Genomic DNA, 17897 nt, shown 5'->3' on the forward strand with positions numbered 1-17897 from the left:
GAAAGCAAAAAGTCCTAGAAGACCGTATTTTCAGCCTGAACAAGTGAAGGATGGGGTTGCCATTAGCCAAGATGGGGAAAAACTTTGGTGGAGGGAAGCCTTTCTGGGCTGTTATGTTGGAGACGTCTGTCAAGCAGGCAAATAGAAGAGATGGTGCTGATGTCGGAGAGGGAGATGCAGGCTAGACACCGGGCAGTTATTAGCATATGGATGGAACCCACAAGATCGTGGGTATGGTAGATACATAGGTCTGTGGACTAATCCCATGGGTACTCAGGGAGGTCAGAGAGATACAGAGGAACCTGCAAGATGAGAAGAAAATAAACAGTGTAAGTTCTAGAAGTAAAGAAAGTGCCTCAAGGAGGAAGGAAGTGTATCAAATAAGAGGAAACTGAGAACTGACCATAGCTTTAGCCACTGTGATGAGAGGTATTTTTTTAAGGTTTTTTTAAAAAGATTTTATTTATTTATTTGATAGAGAGTGAGAGAGAGAATGACAGGGGAGAAGGTCAGAGGGAGAAGCAGACTCCTCATGGAGCTGGGAGCCGGACGGGGGACCCAATCCCGGGACTACGGGATCACGACCTGAGCTGAAGGCAGTGGCTCAACCAACCGAGCCTCCCAGGCGCCCCAGGATGAGAGGTATTTTAATGGAAGAGTGGGGGTGAAAGCCAGATTGGAGCAGGTTCCAGGGAGAATGGAGGGCCTGGAATGTAAGTCGCCCTTTTACAGATTTTCACCTCAAAGGGAACAGGGAAATGGGGTGGTAACTTAGACTAAAAAAGATCTAGAAAGGACACTGTAAGATGGGAGAAATTCCATGGTCGTCAAAAGAACACAGGCTCTGCTCCACTTTCAAGGGGTGGGGGGGAGAAGCATCACTCCTCATTCCTTAAGCGTAGGCTGCACTTAGTGACTTTCTTCCAAAGCATATGTGAAGAGGGGAAGAGAGAGAGTATCACCAAAGCAAATTGATGGATATGACCTCAACTCTGGTTAATGTCGACAGGGGTAAGATGACTTACCCCTATAGTGGGTATCCCTGATATGATGTCCTGAAAATGGCACTTTACCTCTGCAGTCTGCCTCTCAAAAATCTGTTTTTTAATTTTTTTTTTAAATAAAGGCACCCCTTTCAGCAGCCTCTTTTTTTTTTTTAAGATTTTATTTATTTATTTGACAGACAGAGATCACAAGCAGGCAGAGAGGCAGACAGAGAGAGGAGGAAGCAGGCTCCCTGCTGAGCAGAGAGCCCGATGCGATGGGGGGGGAGGGCGGGGGCTCGATGCGGGGCTCCATCCCAGGATCCTGGGATCATGACCTGAGCTGAAGGCAGAGGCTTTAACCCACTGAGCCACCCAGGCGCCCCTTTCAGCAGGGCTCCCTGCTACTGCCCTTGCCCTCCTAGAGTTACTTCTCAGCCAGTGGCCAGTGAGCTAAAGTCATTGTCCTATATATATATTTTTTTTTAAAGATTCCATTCATACATTTGTCTCAGAAAGAGAGAGTGAGCGTGTGACTACAGAAGCAGTGGGGAGTGGCAGGCAGACGGGAGAGTAGGGAGCCTGACTCCGGACTCGATCACAGGACCCTGGGAATCGTGACCTGAGTCAATGGCAGACGCTTAGCTAACTGAGCCACCCACATGCCCCTGCCTTTCAGAAATCCGTAACCTCAGTCTAATCATGAGTAAAACATCAGTAAAATCTTGGTCAAAAGACATTCTACAAAATGGTAGGCGAGTACTGACAAGTACTCCTCAGAACCATCAAGGTCATCAAAAACTAGAAAAGTCTGAGACACCATCACAGTGAAGCGGGGCCTGAGGATACATGATGACTAAATGTAATCTCGGATGGGACCCTGGGAGAGAGAAGGGGGGTTAGGAAAAAAATGAAGGAAATCTGAGTAAAATATTGACTTTGATAATAATAATGCACTGATATTGTAACAATCGTGCCACACTAATGTAAGATGTTAATAACAGGGGAACTGGATGCAGAGTATATACGGAAGATATAAAAGAGGAGAATTTTTTGTACAATCTCCTAAAGTTTTCTGTAAATTGAAAACTGTTCTAAATAATAAAATCTATCTAAACATTTTTTAAAAAAGAACATAGGCTCTGGAGTCTGACCATCTGATTAGAATCCCAGTCTGCACTTTACTAGTGACTTAAGTTACTTAAATTCTCTGAGAGTCAGTTTCCTTACCTATGAAGTGGAAATAGGAAAAATACCTACCTCACAGAATTTTCGTGACAAATGACATAATCCACGTGAAGTGTTTAGCACAGAGTGTCTGGCAAAGAGCAAGCCCTGGATAGATGGCAGCTTTTATGATTATTATGACTATTATTTCGATTCTTTATTGAATATTCAAAGACACATTTAATGTGATTTTATACTTAATTTGCTTTAAAGTAATTAATAATAATTTCTATGATAATTTCATTTCTTTTTTTTCAAAGGGAAAAAAACCCGAATACAACCCATTCCAGACTACCTGTAAAAGGGTTTCTTTCCCAGGGTATCACAAGTGTTGAAACGGGTCATGGTGTGCACTGCTCCAAACAGTTTAACTCAAGTACTACCCTATGATAATGTAATGAAATGACTTGTCACCGGAGGCTCTGTTACCACGTCTGGAAGGGAGTATAAGATCAGTAACATTTTCAGCTTGGGCTCCTCCTTTCATTACAAAGCCATAAAATCATCATTGACCAGAGAATGTATTACCTTGTGATTTCCTCTTCTTAACAACCATATGTGACAAAAGGGACTTGAGGAGTAATATGAAGAATATGTTTAAGGATTAAAAACAATTAAGTGGAGAACTCAAAGAGTGTGGTAAAATAACTGGTATATTAAGATGCTACTAAAGGAGAGAATTTGGCCAGAGCAATGGCTCCCAAGCCAGGCTGTGCATCAGACTCACCTTTGCAAAAAACAGAAAGATGCTAGATCCTTAAAGCAACCGCTGAATCAACAGCTCTGCGGGTGGGGCCTAGGCATTTCTATCTTATTTATTTATTTATTTGAGAGAGAGAGAGAGCAAGAGAGCGCGCACGATCCGGAGTGGGGGGTGGTGGGAATGAGAAGCAGAGGGAGTGGGAGAGGCAGGCTCCATGTTGAGCAGAGAGCCCGACGCAGGGCTGGATCCCAGGACTCTGAGATCATGACCTGAGCTGCAGGCAGATGCTTAACCGACTGAGCCACCCAGGCACTCTGGCATTTGTATCTTTAAAAGACTGCACAGATGATTCCTGTTTGTGAACAACTAGGCTGCCATATGATCTACCTGTGTCAGAGCTGCCTTTGTAAATGTCATCTGATATTCACCATCATCAAGCATCATGATCCGCTTGAAACAGTCTTATCTATTACCTTGCATTGTTTTCTACATGGAATTTTGGACACTATCTTCAGGCTCTCTGCTGTCCTGAGCGTAAAAGGGACTGTGTCCCTGATTCAGTCCTCCAGCACTCTTGCCTTCACCCTCTAAGGTCAAGTTTTCCCTCCCTCTTCCTCTTCCCATCTTTCTCCTTTCCCCATGCCAATAGGGAAACTCAGCATCTATTTAACATGGGCAGTGCCCTCAACCACCCTGAGCTGAGTCAGGCTTCCCTTCTGGCTGAGCCAATAATTCATGAAACAGCTGCTCTGTACTAGGTCTCCTTTCAGAGTTACATAGTCTAGCTATGTGCACAGTAAATCATAGCTGGAGAATCAAGGAATAGGTATTTTAGATTCTTCCCCTATGAAAGAATATACAAAGGAACAATGGCCAGACTCTATATAAAAATAGAATGGTGACTCACAACATGCATTAACCAGTCCAGGAGGCCAATCTCCTATACACAGTAACTAGTCTGAGAAGTCATGTTTGCATCTGTAGCAGCTAGTCCAAGAAGCCAAACGATAATCTCTGTAGCAATCAGTCCCACATAGTTACGACTCAATTGACAACAGTCATCTTCCCTGATTTTTGCCCCTGCTTCCAATTCAGGACCATCCTGAAAGAGCCAAATACACCCTAAACAATTCTGCTAGTTAGCCAGTCCATAGCTTCTCCATGCCAACTCCTCCAATAGCAGAAGACCTGAAGCCTTCTCTTTTTTCTACCATAAAGCTTTTCCACTCCTGGCTTGCCTTTGGGTCTCTGTCAAATGCAAGTGATGGTGGCTAACTCCCTTGCTTTGAATAAATAGCTTTTGCTTGTTCTCATTTGGGTGGTCTTCACTTATTTCCACAACTAGAAAAATGGGGCTGCATGTTTGAAATGGCTCACTGACTTGTTCTTTCAGGGCTGAAATGAGTGTACTTTAGAGAGGCTATTTTAGAGAGTGTACTTGAGAGCGGAAAGAGCAGAGCAGTCAGTACTTGTGAACGTGAGGAAGCCATGGTCTGGAAGAGTAGTGTGACTGTGGGTAAGGGCACAGGCTGTGGATCCAAACAGGGAACAGTTGATAAACATTGAATGGTTTCAGGAGGGTAGCTGCCCCTTCACCCCGCCGAGGGACTCAAAGCGTTTTTGAAAGAGAAGGGGGAGCTCGTCTTCGGGTCGCAGGGAGTATTGTGTAGTTCCCTGGGCGAGGAACCGGCACTTTACCCGTGGGAAGCCCCCGCAGACCCGCGGTCTACGCGCTACGGGACCCGCGGGGTTGGCCGGCCGCAAGCGCGGCAGGTGGTACTGAGCATGCGCACCACGACCCAGCGCACCCACCCCCCCACCCCTGCAGCTCGCCGCCGCCTCCGAGGGCCGCACTCACCGAGGCCGCGCCAGCCCAGCGCGCCGTCGCAGCTGTCCAGCACCGCGCAGAGCTCGCTCAGCAGCGTCGGCGGCAGGTCGAACAGGAGCGTGTGCGCCGTGAGCGCGCCGCGAGCCCCGCAGCTCCTCGCCGCCGCCGCCGCCGTCCAGGCCATGGCTCGGCCGACGGAGACCAGGGGCCGGTCGGAGGACGGATGCGGAGCCCAGGCCTCTCCGCGCCCAGGAGGTGCGATTACACAACCGCGGAAATCCTGCTTCCACGACGGCGGCCAAGGCAGCAGAACTTGCCGAACCCCGTAAGGGGCGGGCCCCACATGACGCACGGCGCTGCCCGGCAGCGATGCCCCGGAGGACGGCCGCGGGGTCTCCCCTCTGCGTGGCCCTTGCCACAGGCTTTAAGTTTTGGCCAGCCCTGTCGTTGCCCTGGGTTTGGGGCGTGACGGGAGAGACAGAGTCGAGAGCGAGAGCTGGGGAAAGACCCGGAGGGCAGAACTCACAGAAGGGGGTTGTTACCCGCCTCTCTGCCGGCCCTGGCATGGGCCGGCTCCCGGTGGGATGGACAGAAGACCTGCCACGACTTCTTTGAAAAATGCATTTTGATTTACCCTGCCAGGAAGCAACCCATGTTTATCGAGGGACAGTTGGAAAACCCGGAAAAACTGAAAGAAGAAAACAGCTGAAGACAACCATTCAAAAGGTTTGGCACATTCTTCCTCCCAACTTTTACTGAAATTGAACAGATAAATGTGCATATAATGAAGTGATTGTTGGGAAAGACAAAACAACAACAACAACAACAACAACAAACAACAACAGGAAAGCAAAAAAGAGAACAAAATAGAAGAAAATTGTGTTCATTTTCTTCATGAGGCTGCCCATTCTCCACATTGCTACTTGGTTTTACTACATCCTTTTCTCCCTGGCCTGCCTTTCTTTCTTTCTTTTTAAGATTTTATTTATTTATTTGACACACACACACACACACACACACACACACACACAGAGAGAGAACACAAGCAGGAGGAGTGGGGGAGGGAGAAGCAGGCACCCCGCTGAGTAGGCAGCCCCAGGACCCCAGGATCATGACCTGAACTGAAAGCAGAGGGTTAGACTGAGCCACCCAGGCGCCCCCTCCCTGGCCTTTCTTGATAAAACATTGTTCCACTACTTTTTCCTTCTTCAAAGTATTTGACGGAGTCGTTTGCTTCCAACATGGAGTTTAAATAAAATTGATTATTGTATTTTAAAACATTCTATCGTGTGTGCTGTAATAGCCCATCACAGGCATGATACAAATGTTACTGATGAAAAAAGGAGATGCTTTGAAAGTGGTGAGAAAAAAATCCCAACCTTAATGACTGTGGAGTGGACAATTGTCATCAAATGAAAAATAGCAACCCTATTTGAAGGCTTTCAGATTTGTACTCTTTGGCAATGGTGCCCCCTAGAGACCAACATTGATGATGCATTATCATTTTGTACCCCTACCCCTCTCTGAATTCCCAGGCCGTTCTCAGCTAGAGTATACCACCAAATACACTTGAAAATTGATAAATACAATACTTTTGGGGCAAAGGCTTCTATATCCCTTTGTTTAAGTAGCTAAACTTTTACTGTCGATCTGAACACGCTTACGAAGCCCTATAACTCTCAAAGGGACTACCTGAATAAACTGAGCAAGAGAGGCAGGACCCAAGTGTTTGACAGCTACTGAGTTGGTGAACTGGTAGAACAGGGGATCCAAACTTAACCTCCCCCACACAGAGGAACCAGGAATCACCGTCGCTGAGTGAAGCAGTCAACATGGCCCGCTTTTCGAGATCTTCTGACTTAAAGAGAAGCAAGAAGTTTATGTAAAAGCCAGATTATGTGAAATCTATATGGATTATGTGAAAATTCTTGTATTTTCAGTGTTGGCAGCTAGTATCAGACCATGCTCCCTCCCTATTCCTTAAAACTGCCTTTGACTTTTGACTTTTGAATCATCAGTTTGTATCATTCACGGCTTCGCTGTTGCTGTCATCCACTGCTCCTCCACCTTAATTCTGCCCTCTCTGTTTTAGGCTATATAGCTCCTGCTCCCTGCAGTCCTCTCCAGTACTAATCCTATCTTAATCTTTGGTGATTTGAAATATTTGTTGGGCAAATGATGATCTTTCCAATACCCTGTCCTGCCAGTTCTTTGACTCTCCTCTCCTCCAGTAATCCTCTCTTCCACCCTATTTCAGCCAGTCATTCCCATGGAATTCCCTAGATCTTGTCATTATCAATAGCCACCTCTTCTTGTAATTTCTATTTCATGAATCCACTCTCTGACCACACCTCCTGTCCTTTTAGTGCATTCGTTCTAGTACTCTGACCCTAACAATCCTTCCCCCTTACCAGGATACCAAATCCAAAATCTTGCTACCTCTCCTCTGGCTCTACCCTCTCGATGCCCTTGCTTTTCTCTTTATCCATAAAGTCCACACTCGATTTTTATAATCCCTCTCCTGCATATGCTTTCCATTCTCTTGCTCCTCTCTGGCTTTGTTGAGCTCTCTTAAATCTACCATCCTGATTAGATAGAATTTTTTAATTTTGGGCTGTACACTTGTGTACCAGAATGTAGCTGGGGGTGGGATGGGGAATAAAAACCTGTTGATTTACTGAATTTAAAATCAAAACCATGACTTTCAAATGGGTCCTTTATGCTGCTGGGCTCTCACACTATGTGCCTTTAGTCCATTTACTCTGCTGGTCCCCTTGACAACTGTTTTATGCCTTCTCTTTTCTCAACTCCCTTTACCCTCTCCTCCATCCTTCTGTGCAGCTGATGATCTTGAGAATATTTATTAAGAGCACTGATGTATTAGAAAAAAAAAAAACTTCCACAGAATCTCAGCATCACATCTATCTACCTACCAGTATCTGAACAGACATACATGCCTTCCTCCTTTTCTATATGTAGATTATGTAGGTTCCTTTGTGAATCTGATCCCTTCATCTGTGCACTAGATATGATCTCCTTCCTGCCTCCTCCTCAAAGACATCAACGGCAGTGTTTTTCAGTCTCAGCTACATCATCAATTTCTCACTCTTTACCGTATCAATTCTATTGGCATACAAATACCATGTTATTTTTTCCACCTTAAAACAAACCAAAAGGGATGTCTGGGTGGCTCAGAGGGTTAGGCCTCTGCCTTCGGCTCAGGTCATGATTCCAGGGTCCTGGGATCACGCCCTGCATCGGGCTCTCTGCTCAGTGGGGAGCATGCTTCCCTCTCTCTCTCTGCCTGCCTCTCTGCCTACTTGTGATCTCTGTCTGTCAAATAAATAAATAAAATCTTTAAAAAAACCAAAAAACTATTTGATGTCATTTCCCCCACTTTGATGCCATAATTATTACCACCCCCATTTCTTTGCTCCTTTTCATAGTAAAGACTTGAATATTCTCACTGTCTCCCAACTTTTCTTCTGTTATCTTCTCTTAAGCCAACTCTAGAGTCACCCCTCCTACTTAACTCCACTGAAACTGCTCTCAGGGTCATCTATGTCCTCATCACTACTGAATATAACAGTTTTTAGGTCTCATCTTATTTGACCTCCCAGTAGTTTTTGATACAGGTGATCACCCCCCTCCTTCTGTGACACTTTGTCTTCCAAATTGTCTTACATTTTAACTTATTTCACTGGTCACCTTCCCTTGCTGTCCTTTCTCTTCTCCCTTAACTTAATGCTGGAGTGCCTCAGGGTTCAGTTCATAGTTCTCTCTATGTACACCCAGTCCCCTGATGATCTCAACCAGTTTCAAGGCTTTAAATACCATCCACCTACCAAGGACTGCCAAATGCATATGGTTAGCTCAGACTTCTCTCTTCAACTTCAGACTCATGTCCAAAAATGAACCCTTGATCATGCCTCCTGAACCTGCTCTTCGACATTCTTCCCCATCCAAGTCACTCTTGCTTCCAGTTGCTTGAACCAAAAACTAGAGTCATTCTAGACTCCTCTATTTTTTTTTCCCAGCCCATGTTCAATCCACCAGCAAACCCTGCTGACTATTCAAAATATATTTAAAATCATACTTTTCTCCATCTCCGCTACTGCCACCCTGGTCTGAGCCATCACCGTATCTTGCCTGCTTTGCTACAGTTGTCTTAGAACTAAAGCGGCTTCCACTGTTGCTTCCTATAGACTTTCCTCAACACTGCAGCCAGATTCATCCTTTTAAGTCAAATCTGATTATGTCTCTTATCTATTCAGAAGCCAACAATGGCTTCTAATTTCAGTCAGAATAAAAGTCAAACTCTTTATCCGATCTGCATTCACTCTCCCTCTCCCACTCCGCTGTTACCCTCTGATCTTGTTTCCTTGTTCATCCTGCATAACCACACTGCCTCCTTGCTGGTCCTTGAACACACCAGGCAGAGTCCCACATTAAAGCCTTTGCACTTGCTGTTCCCTTGCCTGGGATGCTCTTCCCATCTTGCTACAGTCTACCCTGACCTCCATATTTAAAACTGCAGTGGTCCATGCACTGAGAGTCAGGCTGGCATGTGACTGGAACTGGCAATAATATATGGCTTGGGGGACCAAATATCATTGAGATTTCTCCTTCTCTCTGAATCTGAATAAGAACGTGCAGCAGCTTTGGTCATCTCTCGAACCATTTTGCAACCGCATGGACATAAATACTAGAATGAAGTGAGCCCCGAGGATGGTCTCATGAGAGAGAAAACCAGATCCTTCATAACGGCATTAAGCAGCTCTTTTGTTCTATGCCTAGAGAATGTCCTGCTTCTGGACTTAAAATTATATCACACAAATTCCTTACTAAGTCGGTTTTTAAACTGGGAATCTTGTAATTCACAGACAAATGCATCCTAATGGATACACCGAACGGACATGTGGTGATAGTTCTTGGTTTGTTAATGGCCTATAAGAGTATGGGAAGGAAACTAACCTCTGTCCAAAACTGGAATTCAGATCTATACAGCTCTATCTCTGGAATGTCAGATGGGTATGGAAACTGCATTGTAGAGACAGCTGGGTCCCTGGGAGAAAATAAGTGTTAGTAGAGAATGGTCCTGGCAGCATGGATGGAAGCCGTGTGAAGTTCTAGAGGCACGTGAGACTGCACTGAAAATCCAGACTCAGACTAGCCCTGCACCCCATGCACCCACTCCCAGCATACATGCTTCTGGCAAGGACGTGGCTGTGGTTAACCCTCAAACACTTTCACTATGTTTTTTACCCTCCTAACCCCGCCCCAAATTTCAGATGCTAGAAAGAGTTTCCAGCCCAGCTGGAGGCAAGAGAGTAATGAACTGCCAAGAATCACAAATGGAGATGCTAAGGGAACCCTGAAGGCCAGGGCACAGATGGCATAATGGCACAGATACACAGTATTATCAGAGACAAAGTCCCAAGCACAGGCATTGAAGCCTAAGAAATAAAAAATTAGGTGAGTCAGGTAACAGCTCTTTGTGTATATGAAAAACTATCAGCTATTTACCCAGCATCCCTAAGGATGGGTGCTCAAAGGATAACCAGCTGTGGGACATAGATTTTTTTTTGGTTCAGGAAATAATTTCCAAAATAAAGATCACTAGCCTATGCCATCTTTGAGCCTTGTCCCATCCCTGGGTTTTAGAAGGTCCTAGGTGCACTGGGGTTCGGGGTTTGGGGTAAGAATATTTGTGGGGCATATTACTTGGTAATTTTAAGAAGTAAGAGTTGGATGGTTTTAGGCTTTCATTAAAATGACCTAATACGGGGCGCCTGGGTGGCTCAGTTGATTAAGCAACTGGATTTGGCTTGGGTCATGATCCCAAGGTCCTGGGGTCAAGCCCCACATTGGGCTCCCTGATCAGTGCGGAGTCTGCTTCTCCTTCTCCTTCTGCTGCTCTGCCTGCTTGTGCTCTCTCACTTTCTGTCAAAACACAAAAAACAAAAAACAAAAACTTTATTTAAAAAATGACATAATAACTGTTGGTGGGAATGCAAACTGGTGCAGTCACTCTGGAAAATGGTGTGGAGTTTCCTCAAAAAGTTGAAAATAGAGCTACCCTATGACCCACAATTGCACTACTGGGTATTTAATCCAAATGATACAAACAAAGTGATTCGAAGGGGCACATATACCCAATGTTTATAGCAGCAGTGTCCACAATAACCAAAATATGGAAAGAACCCAGATATCCATCGACAGATGAATGGATAAAGATGATATATAGGGGCGCCTGGGTGGCTCAGTGGGTTAAAGCCTCTGCCTTCGGCTCAGGTCATGATCCCAGGGTTCTGGGATGGAGTCCTGAATTGGGCTCTCTGCTCAGCAGGGAGTCTGCTTCCCTTCCTCTTTGCCTCTCTGCCTACTCTCTGCTCAACAGGGAGCCTGCTTCCCTTCCTCTCTCTCTGCCTCTCTGCCTACTTGTGATCTCTGTTAAATAAATAAATAAAATCTTAAAAAAATAAAGATGATGATATATATACATACACAATGGAATACTACCCAGTCATCAAAATATATGAATTCTTGCCATTTGCAATGACGTGGATGGAACTAGAGGGTTGTATGCTAAGCAAAATAAGCCAGTCAGAGAAAAAGAAAGAGAAATACCATAGGATTTCACTCATATGTGGGACTTGAAGAAGCAAAACAGATGGACATAAGGGAAGGGAAGAAAAATAAAATAACACAAAAACAGGAAGGCAAACCGTTAAGAGACTCTTAACTCTTGGAAATAAACAGGGTTGCTGGAGGGGGGGATGGGAGGATGGGATAATTGGGTGATGGGCATTAAGGAGTGCACTTGAAGTAATGAGCACTGGGTGTTGTATGCAACTGCTGAATCACTGAATTCTACCTCTGAAACTATTAACAAAGTATATGTTAATTAAATTGAATTTAAAAATTTAAAAAAGAGAAAAATGACCTAATAATAATAACATGCAGTAGTTATTCCTCCAGTTTACTGTGTGTGTATTTTTAAAGATTTATTTGAGGAGGTAAGGGGCAGAGGGAGAGGATCACAAACAGACTCTCAGCTGAGCATGGATCCTGATGCTGGGTGATCTTGGGACCCATGAGATCAGGACTTGTCAGTTCACAACCTGAGCTAAAACCAGGAGTCAGATGCTTAACCGACTGAACACAGGCCCAGGCACCCCTGATGTGTGTGTTTGTGTGTGTATTTGTAAAGAACATTAGGCTTCCATTGTCTTGTAACTCAAGTTTTCCCCATCGAAGATATCAAAAACATTGTTCTAAAAACCTATTATTTTATAACATGATCTATACTACGATTTTAACAATTATCCTTTTAGGGTTGATGGAAGGTTTACTGGTGATTTTATTTTCTTACTTTGTGTTTTCCACACTTTCTAAAGTTAACGTGTATTGTCTCAACTAGAAAACCCTCAACTATAGAAAATAATTTCTTTCAACATTTTCATGCTTCATCCTGTTTCACCATTTTCTTTTTAAATCATTTTCAAAGTATTTTTCACCCTAGAGTCTGTTGCTATAATAACTTTTGCCTAGTCACCACTAACTTCTAAAATCTGATTTTTATAATTGAAGAGATTTCAGTCAAGGGCATTTCACGATAATTTCAATATTAGCTAAAGTTCTATTTTTGACACAATCATTTATTATCTTTAGAAGTACCCCAAACATGTGAAATAAATCTGAGATTATGGCACAATTTTTTTCTTTTGGAGTCAAGACTCTACTCAGACTATTTGCAATTTGATAATGGAAAATGGCTTAGGGATATTAATCCAACTACTGCATTTTACAGATAGCAAAACTGTGGCGGGCTATGTGAACTCTGGATGCAATGTTTGCTGGAGAAACACACACACAAAATCTCATTCAGGATTTCCAAATTTCCTTGTCAAGTTATCAGCACAAATTGTGTGTCTTTTCGCTCTCAAGGATTTGGCTTTCTTTTCTTTATTATTTAGTAAATCCCCCCAATAAATCCTGTATTAGTTTGTTCAGCCTGGCATTAAAAATACCACAGATTGTATGGTTTCAGTAAGAGAAATTTATTTTTTCACAGTGCTGGAGGCTACAAATCCCAAGATCAAGGTGTTCACAAGTTTCAGTTTCTGGTAAAAGCTCTCCTGGCTTATAGATGGCCTTTTCTGGGCGCCCATGCATGCACACACACACATTCAAAGAGAGAATGAGCAAGAGAGAGAGAGCACACCAGCATTCTGGTCTCTCTTCTTATAAGGATACTGATCCCATCTGATCAGGGCCTACCTTTATGACCTCATTTAACCTTACTTTACTCCTTACAAGCCCCTTTTCAGATTCAGCCACAAGGGGAGTTAGCCTCAACATATAAATGGAGGCACACATTCAGTCCATAGCAAACCCTCTGCACAGAAGTTTAAGAAATAATGTCACATCATTGGGTTTCATAGTACACGTTCTAACAACACTTGGTAATTAGTTATCTGTATCTTCTGGCCTTTCATAGTGGTCATAGTTCCTCTTGTTCTGTACTGAATTTGTTTCATTGTTCATTTGTTTTTTAGAAAGAGAAACAAAAGCTTGGATATCCAATCTGGTGCCTTGATAATGAAGGTAATATGTCTGTATATGAAAGGATCCAGCATATTTGGATCTAAAAATATTAGTAACTTCTGATCAAATGGTCTTTCTTCAGGGCTTATTCTGACAGTTTCACAGCATTAGTCCCTCATCACACCATCTTTTGTGAATTTTGGTCTTTTTTTTTTTTGGTCTCTTCAGACAATACTCAGTGTTTTCTACCTACGTTACTGATTGTTTCTTCTGTTTTCCCAACTAACTCTTCCTTTGGCTTGTACTGTGCACCCATAGGCTGAATTCTATTGATCTTTTTATTCCAGGTCTTGACGAGTTCATATAATCTCACTCTTCATCTATTATCTCCATGTGGGTCACTCTCGGTATATATGTCCTTAGCCCTAACCTGCCCCATAGGTTCCTTCTCACTCCCGCCTCCAGTGTTTACTGAACAATTGCATTTTGATTTCTTTCTTTCATCTCAATTCAGCATGCCCCAATCTGATCATTTCCTAGAAAATCAGCTTCTTTGTGTCTGGTCGCAGGAGCCAAGAGAACTCAGTACTTTTGATCAACTGATTCATTGATTGATACAATTGGGATTTACTGAGCACCTGCTATGTCAGACATTATGCTTGCTGATGCTTATATACAATTAATCACCAAATGTTCTTCTTCTGTAATGTCTTTCATGAATGTCTGGGTCTTTTCCAATTTGAACTAGTTGTTTCATGTTTGGATATTTTCAGCATCTCCTACCTGATGAACCCCTAATTATCTTTCAAGATCCTATTGAAAAGTCACCACCTCTGCGATGTAGGTTGACTTGTGGGCTCCCATGATATCCATTTAAGTCTTAACCACTGATGCCTTTGAACATGACCCAACTGGAAATATAGGCATACATGGAACATATTACAGATTCAATTCCAGACCACTGCAATAAAGCAAATATTGCAATAAAGTGAGTCAAATAAATTTTTTGGTTTCCTAAGCATATAAAAGTTTATACTGTATTACACTATACTGTGTTACCCTCTACTGTAGTGGATTAAGTGTTCAATAGCATCACGTCTAGAGAAAAAGTATATCTCTTAATTTAAAAGTATTGCTAAAAAATGCTAACCATCATATGAGCTTTCACAGGGTAGTACTCACTGCACAGATCACCATAAAAAACACAATAGTGAAAAAGTTTGGAATATTATGAAAATTACCCAAATGTGGCAGACACATGAGAAGTGAGCAAATGCTATTGGAAAAATGATGCCAATAGATTTGCTCAATGCAGGGCTGCCATAAACCTTCCATTTGTAAAAAACACAGTGTGCTCGCTTCAGCAGCACATATACTAAAATTGTAAAAAACACAGTATCTTCAAAGCGTAGTAAATTGAAGTACAATAATGTAAGGTATGCCCGTAAAATCTCTGCAGATATAATCGAGTTAAGATGAGGCCACACTGGAATAGGACTGGTGTCCTTACAAGAAGAGGGAAATTTGGACACAGAAACACAGAAGAAAGAAGGCCTGGTGAAGATGATGGCAGAGATTGGAGTGATGCAACCACAAGCCAAGGAAATCCAAGGACTGCCAACACCAGAAGAGAGGCATGGGACAGATTATCTGCGAGAACTTCTCTAAGGAACTAATCCCGCTGACAACTTCATTTCAGACTTGTGGCCTGCAGAGCTGTAAGTGAAGACATTTCTGTTGTCTTAAGCCACCAATTTGTGCTAATTTATTACAGCAGTCCTAGCAAATTAAAACACTCTGTGAAGCCATTTATAAGCTTCCCAAAGCTCTCATTTCTTTTGCAATCTCCTCACTTACCATGATTTTTTTTTTTTAACTTGCTACTTAATATCGCTTAAGTGAAGGAAAAATGTCATTTAAAATTATTAGCACAGGGTGCCTGGGTGGCTCAGTCATTAAGCGTCTGCCTTTGACTCAAGTCATGATCCCAGGGTCATGGGATCAAGCCCCACATGGGGGAGGACCCTGCTCAGCAAGAAGCCTGCTTCTCCCTCTCCCACTCCCCTTGCTTGTATTCCCTCTCTCGCTATGTCTCTCTCTGTCAAATTCATAAATAAAATCTTTTAAAAAATTATTAGCACTAATTTTATCATTGATCCTTATATGGTGTAATACCAGTTTTAAAGGCAAGCTCATAAGGATCACCAAAATTACAGTTTGTATTTCCTAGCCTGTATATACATAAGCATTTCATTCTTACTGGAACTGTGGAACAGTTTTATACAACAAACTCAAAATACTTTTATCTCACTTCTTGAGATGTGCACCTTCTACTAACACTCTACCTTCAGCTTACTGGCAGGGATGGACAGGAAAAGAAATTATGGTTGGCCCTCTTTTCCTTTCCTTCAATAGCTTCATTTTAGTGTTAGTAATTGGCTAATATTGGGAAGGAACACAAGTGAAAAAGGATATGCTAGGATTGCTTGGACATTCATGCTTCTTAGAACACCACTGCCTTATTTTTGCATTCATAGTAAGTTCCGATTGATAAGGAAAGATTGGTAAAACAGTCCTTCACACTGTCTGTGCCCTCCCATCCCTTCCCTTTACTATCCAGTCTCATTCTTTGTCACCCGTATCTTACTCTAAGCTTCGCCCCTCATCTGAACCTACCCGCATCACTTCAGTCTTCTCTGGTTGGCGCTTGTCTTCAGTGCTCCTGGAGCATTACCTCATTTGGAAAGCCTGCCTAATAGAAAGTGCTCAAGAAATTTAGAGAATATTATTAATATTAAAAATAATGAAAAGTGTACCTCCCTTGTGATTTTTTTTAGATTTTATTCTTTTTTTAAAATTAATTTATTTATTTTTATTTGTTTATTTACAGCATAACAGTGTTCATTGTTTTGGCATCACACCCAGTGCTCCATGCAGTACGTGCCCTCCCTATTACACACCACCTGGTTCCTCAACCTCGCCCCCCCCACAGCCCCTTCAAAACCCTCTGGTTGTTTTTCAGAGACCATAGTCTCTCATGGTTCATCTCCCCTTCCAGTTTCCCTCAACTCCCTCTCCTCTCCATCTCCCCATGTCCTCCATGTTCTTTGTTATGCTCCACAAATAAGTGAGACCATATGATACTTGACTCTCTCTGCTTGACTTATTTCCCTCAGCATAATTTCTTCCAGTCCCATCCATGTTGCTACAAAAGTTGGGTATTCATCCTTTCTGATGGAGGCATAATACTCCATCGTGTATATGGACCACATCTTCCTTATCCATTCATCCGTTGAAGGGCATCTTGGTTCTTTCCACAGTTTGGCGACCGTAGCCATTGCTGCAATAAACATTGGGGTACAAATGGCCCTTCTTTTCACTACATCTGTATCTTTGGGGTAAATACCCAGCAGTGCAATTGCAGGGTCATAGGGAAGCTCTATTTTTAATTCCTTGAGGAATCTCCACACTGTTCTCCAAAGTGGCTGCACTAACTTGCATTCCCACCAACAGTGTAAGAGGGTTCCCCTTTCTCCACATCCTCTCCAACACACGTTGTTTCCTGTCTTGCTAATTTTGGCCATTCTAACTGGTGTCAGGTGGTATCTCAATGTGGTTTTAATTTGAATCTCCCTGATGGCTAGTGATGATGAACATTTTTTCATGTGTCTGATAGCCATTTGTATGTCTTCGTTGGAGAAGTGTCTGTTCATATCTTTTGCCCATTTTTTGATATGATTATCTGTTTTGTGTGTGTTGAGTTTGAGAAGTTCTTTATAGATCCTGGATATCAACCTTTTGTCTGTACTGTCATTTGCAAATATCTTCTCCCATTCCGTGGGTTGCCTCTTTGTTTTGTTGACTGTTTCCTTTGCTGTGCAGAAGCTTTTGATCTTGATGAAGTCCCAAAAGTTCATTTTTGCTTTTGTTTCCTTGGCCTTTGGAGACATATCTTGAAAGAAGTTGCTGTGGCTGATATCGAAGATGTTACTGCCTATGTTCTCCTCTAGGATTCTGATAGATTCCTGTCTCACGTTGAGGTCTTTTATCCATTTCGAGTTTATCTTTGTGTACGATGTAAGAGAATGGTCGAGTTTCATTCTTCTACATATCGCTGTCCAGTTTTCCCAGCACCATTTATTGAAGAGACTGTCTTTTTTCCATTGAATATTTTTTCCTGTTTTGTCGAAGATTATTTGACCATAGAGTTGAGGGTCCATATCTGGGCTCTCCACTCTGTTCCACTGGTCTATGTGTCTGTTTTTATGCCAGTACCATGCTGTCTTGGTGATCACAGCTTTGTAGTAAAGCTTGAAATCGGGTAATGTGATGCCGCCAGTTTTGTTTTTGTTTTATTCATTTATCTGACATATCACAAGTAGGCGGATTCCCCACCAAGCAGGGAGCCCGATGCGGGGCTCGATCCCAGGACCCTGAGATCATGACCTGAGCCGAAGGCAGAGGCTTTAACCCACTGAGCCACCCAGGCGACCCCCCCCCCCCCCCCCCCCCCGTGATTATTGAAGAACCTTGTGAATGAGCTGGGTATTTGTTGAAAGAACATATGGATGGGACCTCGCTTCTATCACTTCCAGCAACTCTCCAG

General features: G+C 43.1%; 1 protein-coding gene across 1 annotated transcript in view; it reads right to left on the bottom strand.

Moving 5' to 3' along the window:
- Positions 1-5806, bottom strand: part of IRAK3 (interleukin 1 receptor associated kinase 3) — a 48909-nt gene extending 43103 nt beyond the window's left edge. Inside the window, exon 1 of the mRNA XM_046012426.1 lies at positions 4772-5806. Coding sequence (XP_045868382.1) covers positions 4772-4925 — 154 coding nt within the window. The 5' untranslated portion in view covers positions 4926-5806. The remainder of the gene's footprint in view (positions 1-4771) is intronic.
- Between the last annotated feature and the right edge of the window lie 12091 nt (positions 5807-17897).

Source organism: Meles meles, chromosome 7 (assembly GCF_922984935.1).
Source record: "Meles meles chromosome 7, mMelMel3.1 paternal haplotype, whole genome shotgun sequence".
Classification (NCBI taxonomy): domain Eukaryota; kingdom Metazoa; phylum Chordata; class Mammalia; order Carnivora; family Mustelidae; genus Meles; species Meles meles.